Source organism: Palaemon carinicauda, chromosome 8, assembly GCF_036898095.1.
Source record: "Palaemon carinicauda isolate YSFRI2023 chromosome 8, ASM3689809v2, whole genome shotgun sequence".
NCBI classification, from domain to species: Eukaryota; Metazoa; Arthropoda; class Malacostraca; order Decapoda; family Palaemonidae; genus Palaemon; species Palaemon carinicauda.
Window position 1 is genome coordinate 139,388,400 of NC_090732.1, and position 17,533 is coordinate 139,405,932.

At 47.3% G+C, this 17,533-nt stretch overlaps 1 protein-coding gene across 2 annotated transcripts in view; it reads right to left on the bottom strand.

The window, feature by feature from the left end:
- LOC137645015 (centrosomal protein of 128 kDa-like) overlaps positions 1-17,533 on the bottom strand; it is a 157,700-nt gene that overhangs the window by 117,461 nt on the left and 22,706 nt on the right. For both annotated transcript variants that reach the window (XM_068377879.1, XM_068377880.1), the window contains one exon: positions 17,041-17,215. In XM_068377879.1, the coding sequence (XP_068233980.1) occupies positions 17,041-17,215 (175 nt within the window). The remainder of the gene's footprint in view (positions 1-17,040; positions 17,216-17,533) is intronic.

The following is a 17,533-nucleotide window of genomic DNA, read 5'->3' on the forward strand; positions in this document are numbered from 1 at the left end:
GTTTGAAGTTCGGATGAATAGGGATATAGAAATAGGCGTCCTGGAGGTCTAAAGAGACCATCCAGTTGCCTTTCCTTACTGCTGCCAGCACAGTTTTGGAAGTCTCCATCGAAAACTTGGTTTTCACAATGAAAGTGTTGAGAGCGCTTACATCTAGAACTGGTCTCCATGCCCCCGAGTTCTTCGGAACCAGGAAGAGGCGGTTATAAAACCCCGGAGACTGCAAGTCCTGCACCCTCTCTACAGCCCCTTTTTCCAACAAGAGGGACACTTGTAGTAGCAAAGCTTGTCTCTTTGAGTCCTCTCGGTACCTGGGAGAGAGATCTATTGGCTCTTGAACTAAAGGGGGTTTCTTGACGAAAGGAATCTTGTATCCCTCCTTCAGCAAAAGAAAGGACCACTGGTCCACTCCCCTTCTCTCCCAAGCCTGCCGGAAGTTCTTCAGTCTGGCTCCTACTGCTGTCTGAAGTAGAAAGCAGTCAGACTCTGCTTCGACCTGATCTTGGTACCCTCCTCTTTCCTCTTCTCCCATCAGGTCTGGAGTTACCCCTACTGACGAGTTTACCTCGAAAGGGAGGAATGAATCTGGACAAAGGAGTATCTACCTTTGGTTTGTTGCTAGAGAAAGAAGTCGGAAGTACTTTCCGAGCTGCCTTGGAGACCAAGTCACGGGTGTCTTTCTGGGCTAAGGAAGCAGCAACCTCTTTTACAAGATCTTGTGGGAACAGCGCAGGAGAGAGCGGCGCAAACAGTAATTCAGACCTCTGACAAGGAGTGACCCCCAGGGAAAGGAAAGAACACATTTGAGCTCTTTTCTTGAGAACTCCAGCCGTAAAAAGGGCTGCTAACTCATTAGACCCGTCCCTCACAGCTTTGTCTATGCAAGACATAATCTGAACAACACTTTCATTATTCTTAAAGGCAGAAACTTTCTTACTCAAGGCTCCCAGAGTCCAGTCGAGGAAGTTGAAAACCTCGAAGGCTCTGAAGACGCCCTTGAGAAGATGGTCGAGTTCCGAAGTTGTCCAGAAAATCTTAGTACGCCTCATGGCTAATCGACGAGAAGAGTCTACTAGGCTTAAGAAGTCCCCCTGGGCAGAGGCAGGTACTCCCAAGCCAAGAACTTCTCCAGTCTCATACAATACACTTGATCTAGAAGCTAGTCTAGCAGGAGGGACTGAAAAGGCCGACTTGCCTAGATTCCTTTTTGACTGCATCCAGTCTCCCATTAATCTTAAAGCTCTCTTAGATGATCTCAAAAGCACCATCTTAGTAAAAATAGGAGCTTGAGTTGCTGTTTCCAAGGTGAACTCTGAAGGGGGAGAGCGTGGAGCAACAGGCACAAAGTGACTAGGAAATTCTTCCGTGAACACTTTCATAATCTTCTTAAGGTCTAGGGACTGCTGTGCAGTCTTAGGCTCTTTTTCCTCCGATAAGTCTTCTAAAGGTTCAGCTGCAGAAAGAGGAAAATCAACGTCTTCTTCCGATAAGACTTCAGCTGGAATAACGTCTTTGCGCGCCTGTGCGGGAACTACCCGTAGAGCGCTGTGTGCGCCAGCTTGACATCCAGCATCAGCTTTCGATTGTTATCAAGATCAGCTTGAAGTTCGACGTCATGTCTAACTTGACTTGGGTGACGATCGACGTCATGTCTAACATGACTTGGGTGACGATCGACGTCACGTTTATCCTGACGTTCAGCGTCACGTTTGACTGCTTGGCGAATGACATTCTCAGGCAAAACGTCAGCTTGACGTTCAGCTTCACGTTTCGAAGCTTGACGTTTAAGATCAAGCTTAACCGAGTTGCGACGATCAGCTTGCAAAGTTTCATGACGCTCAGGAACTCATTGATAAGACTGCATAATAGACGAAAGTTTAAGCTACATGTCTTGTAACAGACTTAATTTAAGGTTAACTTGAGGTGAAGTTAAGACCGAAACGTCAGTGATAAAATCGTCTTCTTGCTCACCCGCGTCACGTCTGGAACGTCCAGACGACACAACAGATCCAGGAACTTGCACTGCAATCGCTGGAAGCTTGTCCGAAACAGACGTTTTAAGAGGACGTTTGGCAGGAGAGCCCTCCTCAGAAGAAGACAAATGTTCTGGACTGCTCCAATGACTACAGCCAGGCCTTTGAGGTGATAAATGACTTCTATCAATTGACGTCATTTTCCTCTTGAGAGGTCTTGAAACTTGACGCCAATTGCGTTTATATTCTTCGTTAACCAAAGCGCCATCGGAAGATGAAGTAAACTTAACCTCACCTTTCCCATGGTGAGGGCGAGTGTTACGTGAAACGTCACCAGCAACACTCGAGGGACATCTGCTCGTACGGTTACACCTCTCGTTCCCTTTTGCCGCTCGACATTCCCTCTCCCAGGGGTTGGGGAGCTTGAAAGAGGTCTATGGCTAGGTGAACGATGGGCACGAGCAGACGCACCCTCCACAGCACTGAACACATTCCCCGCACTTTTGGCACTACAGTAATACCACTTTTGGCACTAACACTGGCACTCTTGAGCATATTTACGTCGGACAGAAGTTAGTTCCTGTCCATAGCAAGCGACTCAACCCTCACTCCAAGGGCTTGTATAGCACTCATCATATCTTTAAGTGAGGGTTCAGCGGTAACAGTAGGAGGTTCATGAACTACCACTACAGGGGAAGGAATAGGTTCAGGGACACGGGGAGAGGAAAATTCTCTAGATCGAGAAGAGCTTCTTCTAACCCTATCTCTCTCTAACTTATGAGTGTATCGATCGAAATCGAGCCACTCACTTTCAGATAACAACAAACATTCATCACATCGATCCATTAAAGAACAAACTTTACCTCTACATTTAGTGCAAATAGAGTGAGGATGGATAGAGGCTTTAGGAAGGCGGGTTTTACAGCCTTTCACACACTTTCTATAAACTGGGGAAGGGTCAGCCATTTTGGAAAATTCCAGAGAAAGATCAATCAAGCAAAGGTAAAAAACACATCAAATCAAAAAGAGTTCAAGAAAATCCGTAAGTAAATCCAATCAAACGAAAGCCAATTAACCAAAAAACAAGTACTTCACCAAAGATACGGCAAAAATCGAAGGTTAAGACGAGCGAATGTTTCAATGATGTTGCCAGCAATGGCGGCAGGGAAGATCTGAGGATTCCTGGAATGGTTCCAGATACCTGGCAACCCTCTCCAAAACAACCGCTGCAGTCATTCTGCGCATGCGTAGCCTGTCAGACGCCACCGACGCTTCCGAAAAAATATCTTTCAAAGAACACTGTGTCGGTTCCGTTATGTTCTGGCACGTCAGTTCCGTTCTGTTCTGGCCCAATGTGCGCAGCCAGGTAAGAATGCATGTTTTCGATTTCTATCGGACGTTTCGGTTCTGATCGGGCGGTTCCGTTCGGGCTCAGTGTGCGACAAGCTTAAAAGCTCCTTCTGGTTGAGGTGAAGGCTCTCTTAAAATTTTTTCCACAGACCTGAGCATTCCAGTTTGCCCAGTGTTGCTCCCCACCCCGAGTCCGAAGCGTCGGAACACAACACAAGGTCTGGACTCCTTTGCTCTAGCGAGAGGCCCTCCTGAAGTTTGGTTGTGTCGTTCCACCACTGTAGGCAACTTTTGACAGACTCTGGAAGTGGAATACTTTCTGTCTCTAAGCCTTTCTCCTTGTCCCAATAGTAATTGAGGGGAAATTGCAGCGGGCAGAGATTCAGTCTTCCCAGGGAGACGAACAGTTCCAGGGAGGAGAGAGTTCCCAGCAGACTCATCTACTGTCTCACAGAACAATCTGTTTTCTCTAGAAAAAGACAAATCTTTAGAAGGGCTTGTTCTATCCTTTTGGGTGATGGAAAAGCCTGAAAAACTAGACACTGAATCTCCATCCCCAAATAAAGAATCTTTTGAGATGGTAAGAGTTGGGACTTCTCTGTGTTGAACAGAAGACCCAGTTCCTTTGCTAATGTTAATGTCAATCTGAGATCCTCCAGACAGCGGTTGAAGGAAGACGCCCTGAGTAACCAGTCGTCGAGATACAGAGGCTCTGATCCCTGTCGAATGCAGGAAGCTTGCTACATTTAGCATGAACTTCGTAAAAACAAGAGGAGCAGTGCTAAGGCCGAAACACATGGCCCGAAACTGGAAGACTTCCTTCCCGTAAACAAACTTCAGGGTAGTGTTTGAAGTTCGGATGAATAGGGATATAGAAATAGGCGTCCTGGAGGTCTAAAGAGACCATCCAGTTGCCTTTCCTTACTGCTGCCAGCACAGTTTTGGAAGTCTCCATCGAAAACTTGGTTTTCACAATGAAAGTGTTGAGAGCGCTTACATCTAGAACTGGTCTCCATGCCCCCGAGTTCTTCGGAACCAGGAAGAGGCGGTTATAAAACCACGGAGACTGCAAGTCCTGCACCCTCTCTACAGCCCCTTTTTTCAACAAGAGGGACACTTGTAGTAGCAAAGCTTGTCTCTTTGAGTCCTTTCGGTACCTGGGAGAGAGATCTATTGGCTCTTGAACTAAAGGGGGTTTCTTGACGAAAGGAATCTTGTATCCCTCCTTCAGCAAAAGAAAGGACCACTGGTCCACTCCCCTTCTCTCCCAAGCCTGCCGGAAGTTCTTCAGTCTGGCTCCTACTGCTGTCTGAAGTAGAAAGCAGTCAGACTCTGCTTCGACCTGATCTTGGTACCCTCCTCTTTCCTCTTCTCCCATCAGGTCTGGAGTTACCCCTACTGACGAGTTTACCTCGAAAGGGAGGAATGAATCTGGACAAAGGAGTATCTACCTTTGGTTTGTTGCTAGAGAAAGAAGTCGGAAGTACTTTCCGAGCTGCCTTGGGGACCAAGTCACGGGTGTCTTTCTGGGCTAAGGAAGCAGCAACCTCTTTTACAAGATCTTGTGGGAACAGCGCAGGAGAGAGCGGCGCAAACAGTAATTCAGACCTCTGACAAGGAGTGACCCCCAGGGAAAGGAAAGAACACATTTGAGCTCTTTTCTTGAGAACTCCAGCCGTAAAAAGGGCTGCTAACTCATTAGACCCGTCCCTCACAGCTTTGTCTATGCAAGACATAATCTGAACAACACTTTCATTAATCTTAAAGGCAGAAACTTTCTTACTCAAGGCTCCCAGAGTCCAGTCGAGGAAGTTGAAAACCTCGAAGGCTCTGAAGACGCCCTTGAGAAGATGGTCGAGTTCCGAAGTTGTCCAGAAAATCTTAGTACGCCTCATGGCTAATCGACGAGAAGAGTCTACTAGGCTTAAGAAGTCCCCCTGGGCAGAGGCAGGTACTCCCAAGCCAAGAACTTCTCCAGTCTCATACAATACACTTGATCTAGAAGCTAGTCTAGCAGGAGGGACTGAAAAGGCCGACTTGCCTAGATTCCTTTTTGACTGCATCCAGTCTCCCATTAATCTTAAAGCTCTCTTAGATGATCTCAAAAGCACCATCTTAGTAAAAATAGGAGCTTGAGTTGCTGTTTCCAAGGTGAACTCTGAAGGGGGAGAGCGTGGAGCAACAGGCACAAAGTGACTAGGAAATTCTTCCGTGAACACTTTCATAATCTTCTTAAGGTCTAGGGACTGCTGTGCAGTCTTAGGCTCTTTTTCCTCCGATAAGTCTTCTAAAGGTTCAGCTGCAGAAAGAGGAAAATCAACGTCTTCTTCCGATAAGACTTCAGCTGGAATAACGTCTTTGCGCGCCTGTGCGGGAACTAGACGTAGAACGCTGTGTTCGCCAGCTTGACATCCAGCATCAGCTTTCGATTGTTATCAAGATCAGCTTGAAGTTCGACGTCATGTCTAACTTGACTTGGGTGACGATCGACGTCATGTCTAACATGACTTGGGTGACGATCGACGTCACGTTTATCCTGACGTTCAGCGTCACGTTTGACTGCTTGGCGAATGACATTCTCAGGCAAAACGTCAGCTTGACGTTCAGCTTCACGTTTCGAAGCTTGACGTTTAAGATCAAGCTTAACCGAGTTGCGACGATCAGCTTGCAAAGTTTCATGACGCTCAGGAACTCATTGATAAGACTGCATAATAGACGAAAGTTTAAGCTACATGTCTTGTAACAGACTTAATTTAAGGTCAACTTGAGGTGAAGTTAAGACCGAAACGTCAGTGATAAAATCGTCTTCTTGCTCACCCGCGTCACGTCTGCAACGTCCAGACGACACAACAGATCCAGGAACTTGCATTGCAATCGCTGGAAGCTTGTCCGAAACAGACGTTTTAAGAGGACGTTTGGCAGGAGAGCCCTCCTCAGAAGAAGACAAATGTTCTGGACTGCTCCAATGACTACAGCCAGGCCTTTGAGGTGATAAATGACTTCTATCAATTGACGTCATTTTCCTCTTGAGAGGTCTTAAAACTTGACGCCAGTTGCGTTTATATTCTTCGTTAACCAAAGCGTCATCGGAAGATGAAGTAAACTTAACCTCACCTTTCCCATGGTGAGGGCGAGTGTTACGTGAAACGTCACCAGCAACACTCGAGGGGACATCTGCTCGTACGGTTACACCTCTCGTTCCCTTTTGCCGCTCGACATTCCCTCTCCCAGGGGTTGGGGAGCTTGAAAGAGGTCTAAGGCTAGGTGAACGATGGGCACGAGCAGACGCACCCTCCACAGCACTGAACACATTCCCCGCACTTTTGGCACTACAGTAATACCACTTTTGGCACTAACACTGGCACTCTTAAGCATATTTACGTCGGACAGAAGTTAGTTCCTGTCCATAGCAAGCGACTCAACCCTCACTCCAAGGGCTTGTATAGCACTCATCATATCTTTAAGTGAGGGTTCAGCGGTAACAGTAGGAGGTTCATGAACTACCACTACAGGGGAAGGAATAGGTTCAGGGACACGGGGAGAGGAAAATTCTCTAGATCAAGAAGAGCTTCTTCTAACCCTATCTCTCTCTAACTTATGAGTGTATCGATCGAAATCGAGCCACTCACTTTCAGATAACAACAAACATTCATCACATCGATCCATTAAAGAACAAACTTTACCTCTACATTTAGTGCAAATAGAGTGAGGATGGATAGAGGCTTTAGGAAGGCGGGTTTTACAGCCTTTCACACACTTTCTATAAACTGGGGAAGGGTCAGCCATTTTGGAAAATTCCAGAGAGAGATCAATCAAGCAAAGGTAAAAAACACATCAAATCAAAAAGAGTTCAAGAAAATCCGTAAGTAAATCCAATCAAACGAAAGCCAATTAACCAAAAAACAAGTACTTCACCAAAGATACGGCAAAAATCGAAGGTTAAGACGAGCGAATGTTTCATGATGTTGCCAGCAATGGCGGCAGGGAAGATCTGAGGATTCCTGGAATGGTTCCAGATACCTGGCGAGTGGTGGCGCTAGTAGTACACCTAGCTATCCAATCTACGATTGCCGCAAGTTTTGAATTTTCTGCCGTGACGTCAGGGACGTAAGCTGTATATATATCCACCGGCTAAGTCAGACGTTTAAAATAGTAAATTAGGTACTGTATGAAGTAAAATTTATCATTTGTATCTCAAAGTAGATCTTTGAACCCCCGTGCCATACTAAACAAATTCTACAGGGAACATGGGAATCTAAAGAACTGCGCAATACCTAGATAGCTCTGCTGGCTCCTTTGCTTATTTCAGTTCGTCCTCATCGTCCTTGACCTTTGTGGAAAGAGGAAGGCCTTTGCATTTCGACATTCAGGATAGGAAAAATGTTTACCTCCACCCGTTCCGAACAAGGGAGGGGAGTTCAAGCTCAGGTTACGACTTGGAACTACTAAATTAATTTTGAGAATAACTACATTTAACTATGTAACATTTTTCTCGAGGACCCACCTGTCTCTGCCTCTTCCGACGTCGTCTTTGAAGCCTACGTCATCATTACTTCAATGGAGTCAATGGTTGAACCTATCCTGCCAAGTAAGTTTCCTACGATTTGTGGCGTATGGTAAAGCTTCGGTTAGGGGGTTTATAATTATTTCTTAATCATTACCATGCTTTCAGAACCTGTAAATTTTCTATTGATTCTTATTGCACAATATATTTTTGCTATCCTTGAATGTGTGATCTTGGAGGACTTACTATAACTAAGGGTGTAATCGCACTTTTATTTTTAGGCGTTATTAATAGTCGAGGGCAATGATAAACTGGAAGAAAACAGAATAAATTTCTTCCCTGAAGTTGATTTAATAAATTTCAGTTAATTTCAGTAATAAGTTTGTCATTGATTTACAAAAATTTTTAAATGAGGATAGTCTTTATTTTATGAAAGTGTATTGGACTTAATAATGATAGTCCATTATAATTTTCATTCCATAGGTTTTCAAAAATTCCCAGAGTGAAGGCCTTTCCACCACAAGCAGTTACTTAATAATGATTAGCAACTGGGAAGAAAACTTCAGCCATCAGTTGTATACTGTATTACCATTTCATAATCTTAAGTTTCTTAGGAATAAATAATTTCAAAGTTCATTGTGAAACAAATATTCAAGGTTATGAGCAACTCTTACGTACTGCTCTAGCTTTTTCTTTGAAAGATACAGTATACATTTTTTTTCTTACCAAATCTTGTCCTTTACATATAAACAAATGCTTTGGACAACATTATTTGGTCGCTTAAACTGGTCTCCAAGGTACAGAAAGCCCCCCTCCAGTAAGGGTATCAACCTTACATTTATCACAGCATAGCAAATCTATGCCTCTGTAAAAGAAATCTTAACATAATGAAATGATTTTTATATTAAAAATATATATCCAAGCAAAATGACAAATTCATAGATAATTTGTATTTTTCCTAAATATACCAACATTAGCTATTTATTAGGGGTTGTACTTTTGGCAGAGCTGAAATGACAAGCCATTAAAATTTAGCGAGGGTTAACTACCCACAACACTAGTTAGCGCTCGGGGTTGAGGGGGAGGGGGGGTGGCTTGCTACCACTCCCACTCACACACCTGTGATTTAGCTCATTTTGCTTGGAGGTAGGACTTCAAGGGGCATAGGGCTGGGGGCCAAGTTTGTATAAATAGCTAAGGTTTCTATAATTAGGAAAAATACAAATTATCTACGAATTTGCCATTTGTTCCGTAACTGGGATACAAACCACGCTATTTATTAGGGGTAACTCACCCATTAGGATGGGTGGATGTCCCTGCCAATATGACAAATTCGTAGATAATTTGTATTTTTCCTAACTATACAAACCTTAGCTATTTAATAGGGGGGTATTACTTTCGGCGTAGCTGAAATGACGACCATAAATTTTTAACGAGGGTTAACTACCCACCCACACCGATAGTTAGCGGGGGTTAGGGAGGGTAGCTTGCTACCGCTTCCCCTCACACACCTGTGATTGAGCTCACTTTGCTTGGAGGTAGGACTTCAAGAGGGATAAGGCTGGCGGGCAAGTTTGGTTAGTTAGCTAAGGTTTGTATAGTTAGGAAAAATAAAAATTATCTACGAATTTGTCATTTGTTCCGTAACTGGAATACAAACCACGCTATTTAATAGGAATGACTCACCCATTAGGAAGGGTGGACATCCCAGCCAATGTGGCTTTTTGGCTTTACCTGGGGGCTCCTTTTCTTTGTGTGTTAGCACTCAAGAAATAAGGAGCCCCTGCACCTCGCTAAAACCTTGCTACGCAAGGTTTACGACCGACGCAAGCTGTGTGTGAAGGTATGTAGAAGTATGACTCGTCCTATAAAGTTGTTCCGAAGTTCTTTAGATGGAAAACTGTGCACTAGGACTTTCCTTATACCACCTTGTCAGGGTATGGGGACGCAACAGTATTAATCTTAATACTAGGTACACAAGGGAGCATGGTTTACTTGCAGTGGTTTGAGGTCAGCTACGCAGAGAACCCAGGATGCTGCTTTCCCCAAGAGAGGGAATGATGAAGAAAAGAATAAGGGCAAGTCAAACCTTTTCATTCATGCAGACTAAAACCGGGTAACAATGCCCTCAACCTTCTGCTACTTGTCCAATTAGGAGCTTGAGGTTTTAAACTAGCTGTTGTGCAGCCACCACAGGACCGATAGAAAACGTATTGAGTCTCCTGCAGGTAGTGGGATGTGAACGTGTTTTGACGTTTCCACACCCCAGCTTGAAGAATTTGCGTCACTGAATAATTTCTTTTGAAGGCCAGGGACGTGCCTATGCCCCTGACATCATGTGCTATTGGGCGACGTGAAGGAGGAGGATCTGGATTCAGTGCAAGGTCAATAACCCTGCGAATCCATGCTGAGATGGTGTTCTTGGTGACCCTCCTCTTAGTCCTTCCTGTGCTGACGAATAGTGCTGGCACACGAGGACGGGCTACGGCTGTTCTCTTGAGGTACAGCCTCAAACTCCTTACTGGGCATAGTAAGAGATGGTCTGGGTCATCTGTTACAGTACGGACACTAGAAATCCGGAAGGAGTCGAATCGAGGATCCCCTACTCCCGGGATCTGAGTCTTAGCAATAAACTCAGGGACGAAGCTGAACGTTACCTCTCCCCATCCCCTTGAATGGGCGATGTCATATGAAAGACCATGAAGTTCGCTGACTCGCTTGGCCGAGGCCACAACTAGCAGGAATACCGTCTTCTAAGTCAGGGGGCGATCTGTTGCCTGGCATAATGGTTCATAGGGAGGTCTCTTAAGAGACCTGAGAACTCGAATCACGTTCCATGGGGGAGGTCTCACTTCTGACTGGGGACAGGTATATTCATAACTCCGTATGAGTAGAGAAAGTTCTAGCAATGAAGAAATGTCCATTCCTTTCAGTCTGAAAGCAAGGCTTAAGGCTGAGCGATAGCCTTTCACTGCTGAGACTGATAGGCGCATTTATTCACGCAAATACACGAACTACGCTATTGCTGGAATAGTGGCCTCGAGTGGAGAGATACTCCTTCCACAACACCAACCACAGAACACTTTCCACTTCGCCAGGTAGACCGCTGCTGATGATTTTCGCAGATGTCCAGACAGCCTAATCGCAACTTGTTGCGAAAATCCTCTCTCAGAGAGGAGATGCTGAATAGTCTCCAGGCGTGAAGTCGTAGCGAAGCTAAGGCTTTGTGGAAGATGTTGGCATGTGGTTGTTTGAGTAGATTGTGTCGTGGAGGGAGTTCTCTTGGTGGCTCCGTTAGGAGTTGCAGAATGTCCGGGAACCATTCTGCATGCTGTCATAGCGGAGCTATGAGGGTCATTGAAAGATTGACCGATGTTCTGGTCTTGTTGAGTACCCTCCTCATCAGACAGAACGGGGGATAGGCGTAAACGTCGACGTTGTCCCACCGTTGTTGGAAAGCATCTTGCCAGAGAGCCTTGGGGTCTGGGACTGGGGAACAGTACAGCAGAAGCCTGAAGTTTAGGGCCGTTGCAAAGAGGTCCACAGTCGGAGAACCCCACCAAGTCAGGACTTTGTTGGCTACTAGATGATCCAAAGACCACTCGGTACTCACTATCTGAGATGCTCTGCTCAGGTTGTCGGCGAGCACATACCTTTTGCCTGGAACGAAGCGTGCCGATAGTGGTATCGAGTGGATTTTGGTCCATCTCAGTATCTTTACTGCTAGATGGATAGTTGCTGCGAAAAAGTACCTCCTTGCTTGTTGATGTAGGCCACTACTGTGGTGTTGTCGCTCATCATCTCCACAGAGCAACTTGCCAGGTACTGTTGGAACTGTTGAAGGGCTAGAAAGACAGCCTTCATCTCCAGGAGATTTATGTGGTGCAGGACGTGGCCCCCCCCCCCCATTTTTTTTTTTAAGCATCTGAAAACAGAATAAAATCCGGGGGGAGGACAAGAAGATCCACTCACTTTCGTAGGTTCTCGTCTGCCACCCACCACTGGAGGTCCGTTAGTTCCGCAGGTCCCATGGGGATCTGGATGTCCGGGGAGTCGTAAGGTTGATTCCACCGGGACTTTAGTCGCCACTGGAGGGATCTCATCCTGAGGCGACCATTGGGAACTAGACGGGCCAGCGATGAAAGGTGACCGAGGAGACGTAACCACGATTGGGCTGGAAGTTCTTCTCGTCTGAGAAAAGGTCTTGCGACCTTCCACAGCCTTGCTATCCTGTCGTCTGATGGGAAGGCTTTGTGGAGAGTGGTGTCTATAATCATGCCTAAGTATACCAGTCTTTGAGTGGGAAGCAGGGAGGACTTCTCAAGATTTACCATGATCCCCAGATCTTGGCAAAGTCTCAGAAGTTTGTCTCAGAGTTGAAGAAAGGTTGACATCAAGTCTGCTAGGATTAGCCAGTCGTCCAGATAGCGGAGGAGACGGATGCCAATCCTGTGTGCCCAAGATGATACTAGGGTGAACACTCTGGTGAAGAGTTGTGGTGCTGTGGAATGACCGAAGCACAGCACCTTGAACTGGTATTTTCTGTTGTCCAGGTTGATTCTCAAGTACTTCCTTGAAGACGGATGGACTGGGATCTGGAAGTACGCGTCCTTTAGATCCAGTGTGCACATGAAGTCTTGCGGTCTTACTGCTAGTCTGACCATGTCTGCCGTCTCCATGCTGAACAGAGTTTGTTTGACAAATTTATTCAGAGCTGAGAGGTAGATGACTGGTCTCCAGCCTCCAGACGCCTTCTTTACAAGAAAGTGTCGACTGAAGAAGCCTGGGGATCCGTCAAGGACCTCTTGAAGAACGCCTTCTTCAACAGGGTCTGGACTTCTGCTCGAAGGGCTTGCCCCCTTGCCAATCCCATGGCAAGGGAGTTCAATGACACTGGATTCGTCGTCAGGGGAGGTTGAGATGTTATAAACGGGATGCGGTATCCTAGACTGATCACGAAGATTGTCCAAGAATCGGCCCTGAGTTGCTTCCACCTGTTTGCACAACTTTGTAGGCATCCCCCCACTGGTGGAAATGCATGGGGGACTGCCTATCCTAGCGTTTGCAGCCTCGTCTGCTCCCTCTAGGATTTTTGCCTCCCCTGGAGGACTTTTTGCCTTTCCTTTCTTTGACAAGAAAGGGCTTAAACACTATCGTCTTCGCTGCAGTTGTCGTCGTAGTGGTCTTGATTGGACGGGACTGCTGTGGTGCTGGAGGCTTATAAGGCTTAGAAGTTAAAGCCCTATGGAGGAGAGAGTCTTGATGCGACTTCCTCCACCTCTCAGCAGCATGTTCCACATCCTTAGGCTCGAATAGAAGACCCCTCCATGGAGGAATGTCTGAGCCTATTGATCTCGGTGCTAGGAACCTTCTGGTGGAATCTCTCAGCTATTGCATCCTGACGTTTCAGGATGGTATTTGCCCACAAGTTCGAGACTTGGTGGCCCAGAAACTCGATTGTGCGAGTACCTTAGAGGAGGAAGGTTTCCATAGCTTTCCTGGTACGTTCCTTTGAGAAATCTCCAGAACGTACCAGGATACCTAAGGTCCCCAACCAGATATCGAGCCACGAATTGGCTTGGATAGCACACTTTGTGACCTTCTCCTGGTTGAGGATCTCGGCTGCTGAGAACGAGACCTGCCGGTTGGAGTCTCTCTCAAGAGGGACTCCCCTGGTTAGCTCTTCCACCGAGTGGTGAAGTGGAAGAACTAAACAAGACTCCTCCAAGATCTCGAAGTACCTCCTTTGCTGTATGCGAGAAGGTGGGAGGAGCTTGTTGGTGGTACCGGAACGGTAAGAGGAGGACATCTCAGAGAGCTGCTGGGCGATATTGTCCCTGGTACTCTTTACCCCTTGAGACCACGGCAGGGCTGCACTGGTCTTAGAGGGCTTTTGAGTACCAAAGACGCGGTCTAGGACAGTGTTTTTGCCCTATCGAGGAGGGCTCTCTGGGTCGGGAAACCCGTTGAGAGCTCTCATTAGAGTCAAAACCTGCCAAATCACGTGTTCTGACTCCTGCTGGTCTCCTCCTGTTGTAGGACTTGCAGCGAAGTCTCCTTCTATCCCCAAAGACTCTTCTTGGGGAGAATCGTGGACATTCCCTAAGTGGCTGGCTGGCTCCATCCTAGCCCTAGTGGAGGACTTAAGCAATGTTTTGGAGTCTTTGGATTCTTTTTGGGGAAGGATGTAAGACTCCAACAGTGATGAGGGTGGCATGTTCCTTCTAATCCCAGACTGTGTGGAACTCTCGGCGTGAAGAGAGCTTTCCTCCATTGGTGCTATGGGGGAAAATATCTCTTCGCGTGATTTCCTTGGTAACGGGAGACCTTCGTCTGAAAGGGAGGGACAGTCAGTCCGAGGAATAGGAGGAACCTGCCTTGAAGGTCTGCGTGGAGTCAGTTTCGCCCTCGGGGAAGTGACCGCGTCCAGAACTCCTCTTTTCCTCTTCAGCGGGGTAGAAGAAGCCATGGTTCCATGTCCCAGCTCAGAGAGGACAGGCTTGAAAGCCTGAGTTACGGCTCTGATCAGGGCACTGAACCAGGGATGTTGACTGACAGACGCACTGTCAGACATACCCCTTGAAGGAAAAGGGACTGAAGGATCCCTGGGAGGAGTCACTGGAATAGGTGGGTTCGCCTTTGGTAGCTTTGGGATCCTGAACTCCTCTGGAAGTTTCCCTTCTCCCACAATGCACGGTGGTATGTGCTTGCAGGGAGGGGAATGAGGCTATGGCGACCTTGCCGGACGTCGTTCCTTGTGATGCGCAGGCTCGCGCGCGGGAGAACGCTGAAGCTCGCCCGAGGGAGAACGCTGAAGCTCGCCCGAGGGAGAACGCTGAAGCTCGCCCGAGGGAGAACGCTGAAGCTCGCCCGAGGGAGAACGCTGAAGCTCGCCCGAGGGAGAACGCAGAAGCTCGCGCGAGGGAGAACGCTGAAGCTCGCGCGAGGGAGAACGCTGAAGCTCGCGCGAGGGAGAACGCAGAAGCTCGCGCGAGGGAGAACGCTGAAGCTCGCGCGAGGGAGAACGCTGAAGCTCGCGCGAGGGAGAACGCTGAAGCTCGCGTGTGGGGGACTGATGGCACGGGCACGCAGTAGATTCATGATGGGTGAGGGAGCGCGGGAGTATATTACTGCACATCCCTAAGAGAAGGATGGCGCGCGTATCCTTGTGACTGCACGCAGGAGAAGGCTGGCGCGCAGGTGAGCACTGGCGCGCGGGTGAGGGCAGCATGGCTGTCTCATCTACAAGCTTGCTTGCCGGAGAAAGCTGGAGCGCAGGTTTTACCTGGCACATGGGATGGCGCGCAATATGGTGATCAGGAGAGCGTGATGTAGGGCGCGCATGCGCACATGCAGGAGAATGTTGGCGCGCGGGAGAGCGCTGTTACACTGGAGAACTTTGGCGTGCAGGTGGCCGCTGGCACGTAGGAGATCGTTGGAGCGTGAGCGTAGTGGGCGCAGGGAGCACAGGAGATTGTTGGCGCATGTGTGCATGAGGGCGCGTGGTGGAGCTAAGATCTTGTTGGCGCGTAAGCGCATGTTGGCGCGTATGCGTATGTTGGCATGTATGCGCATGTTGACACGTAAGCGCTTTAGGATTATGCCCTGTGTAAGGGCGAGCACGATGAGCAGCGCGCTGTAGTAATGGGGCCTGACGAGCTACTGATGAGCACTGATCAGGTTTCGTGGGCGCGTAGCACGTAAACTGTTGACGCACAATAGCGCGTTCATGTGGAGCCTTGTTAGGCCCATACAGGAACGGCGACGGCAGGTCGGCAGATCTGTCGGATGGAAGGTCAACATGTCCTTTAAAAGGACGACCTTCCACCGAAGGAGATTGCGAACGATCTGCAAAGAGGTCCAAGACCGAAGCACGTGCAGTGATGGAAGATCAGTCTAGAGGCTCCTTTGCAGGGGACTGCATAGATGACGTTGAACCAAAGAGGCGCCTCCTCACCCCCAGGTGAAGGAAGGCCTCTATGGAGAAGAGGAAGTCGAGCCTTCCGACGGATACGCCCTCTGGGGGCCATTGGATCAGCAAGCTGACCTTCAGCAGTCCTCCGAAGAGGAATCTCTGTAAGTGAACTCCCCCGAGGGAGAGAAACACTAGCAGGAGACACTGACGATGGACTTAGTTTCCCCCTCGTAGGATGATCAGGAACGGGGAAAACTAAGCCATCAGCTACCGTAGAGTCTGGAGTGGATGAGGAGGTGGATGAAAACGCATTGGATACCTCTGACACCACAAGGTCGACAAGAGACAGGGGATCAACCTCTGACGGTGACGACGATTGCTTGACAGCAGCACCCAGGCGGATATAATCAAGAAAAACCTCCTTGGAGGGTGAACCAGTAAGCCACAAGGAGGACCAAAGCTGAAAAAGGGAAGTTAGTGACATGTCCTCCCCGGGGGGAGAGGTGGAGCTGCTTCGCTAGGGGAAGCAACGTCATCTCTCGAAACCCGAGGTTGGTTAGAAATAAATCGGTCTACGCTACCACTCAATGGTCTCTTGAAAGAGACCGACCGAGTGGGAGCTTCGGAGGAGGTTTGGGCAACGGAAGAAGAGGCCTTGCGTTTTTCTTCCTTCGAAGCAACCTTCGAAGGAGAAACATCCCGCTTGGACTTCTTCCGCCGTCACGAAAACCTCTCCCACTGGGGGGCAGACCACTCCCTACACTTGTTGACACTATCACACCGTTGGCCCCTAAAAGAAGGACAAAGGGCGTGAGGATCAGTCTCGACCGCCGACATGAACGTTCCACAGGGGCGGTCGGGAAAACCAAGGCAGGTGCGCATGATCGCAGAGGCCAACTTCACGTACACAGTAACTAGAAAAAGAAAGAACAAAAAAGCGTTAATGGCTGCCAATATGACGGCGAGGATGAGAGCGGACACGTTCAACCACCATCCGAGCCGAGAGCAAAGTGAGCTCAAGCATAGGTGTGTGAGGGGGGGGGTGCAAGCTACCTTCCCCTACCCCCATTAACTAGCGGTGTGGGTAATAAACCCTCGTTAAAAATTAATGGCTCGTCATTTCAGCTACGCCGAAAGTAATACCCCTATTAAATAGCGTGGTTTTTATTCCATTTACGGAACAAAATCTTGTTTACCTGCTCAATAAATCCTGTAAAGACAAATAAAAGATAACACACCAAATGTAATGAGCCATTCAATATCTAAACCATTAAAACTTCATATCTGAGAGTACTAACCAATAATTGGAACTACTGCCAAGAAGCTCTGCAGCAAATCCTGTTGCACTCGGATTAAGGAAGTAAGATGGTTGCTTTCTAAATTCAACTCGCATCTTATCTCTTCTGCTTTATTCTGAAAATCAGTTAGCTGTGCTTGTAGTCTGGATTTATGAAGAACTATCTCTTCTGTTCTCTGTTAAAAATAAGAAGTTAAGTATCAATATTTATTTGCCTCCTTATAATATGGATCACCTACTTTATTTCAATAGCAAATTAATCCAGTCTTTTGATTTTCAAAATGTAATATGATGATAGTTATATACAGTAAGTTAATTTAGAATAAATTGGAAATGGCTCATCATAAATATCAAAATGAATTTAAAAGAAATTTGTATTTTCATAACTATACAAACCCGAGTCCTTTAATAGAAGTATGAGTTTAGCTTGGCTTTAGAATTTTTGATTTGTTCCTACGTGAATACATATACAGTACTTGTCCTTTGATATGAGG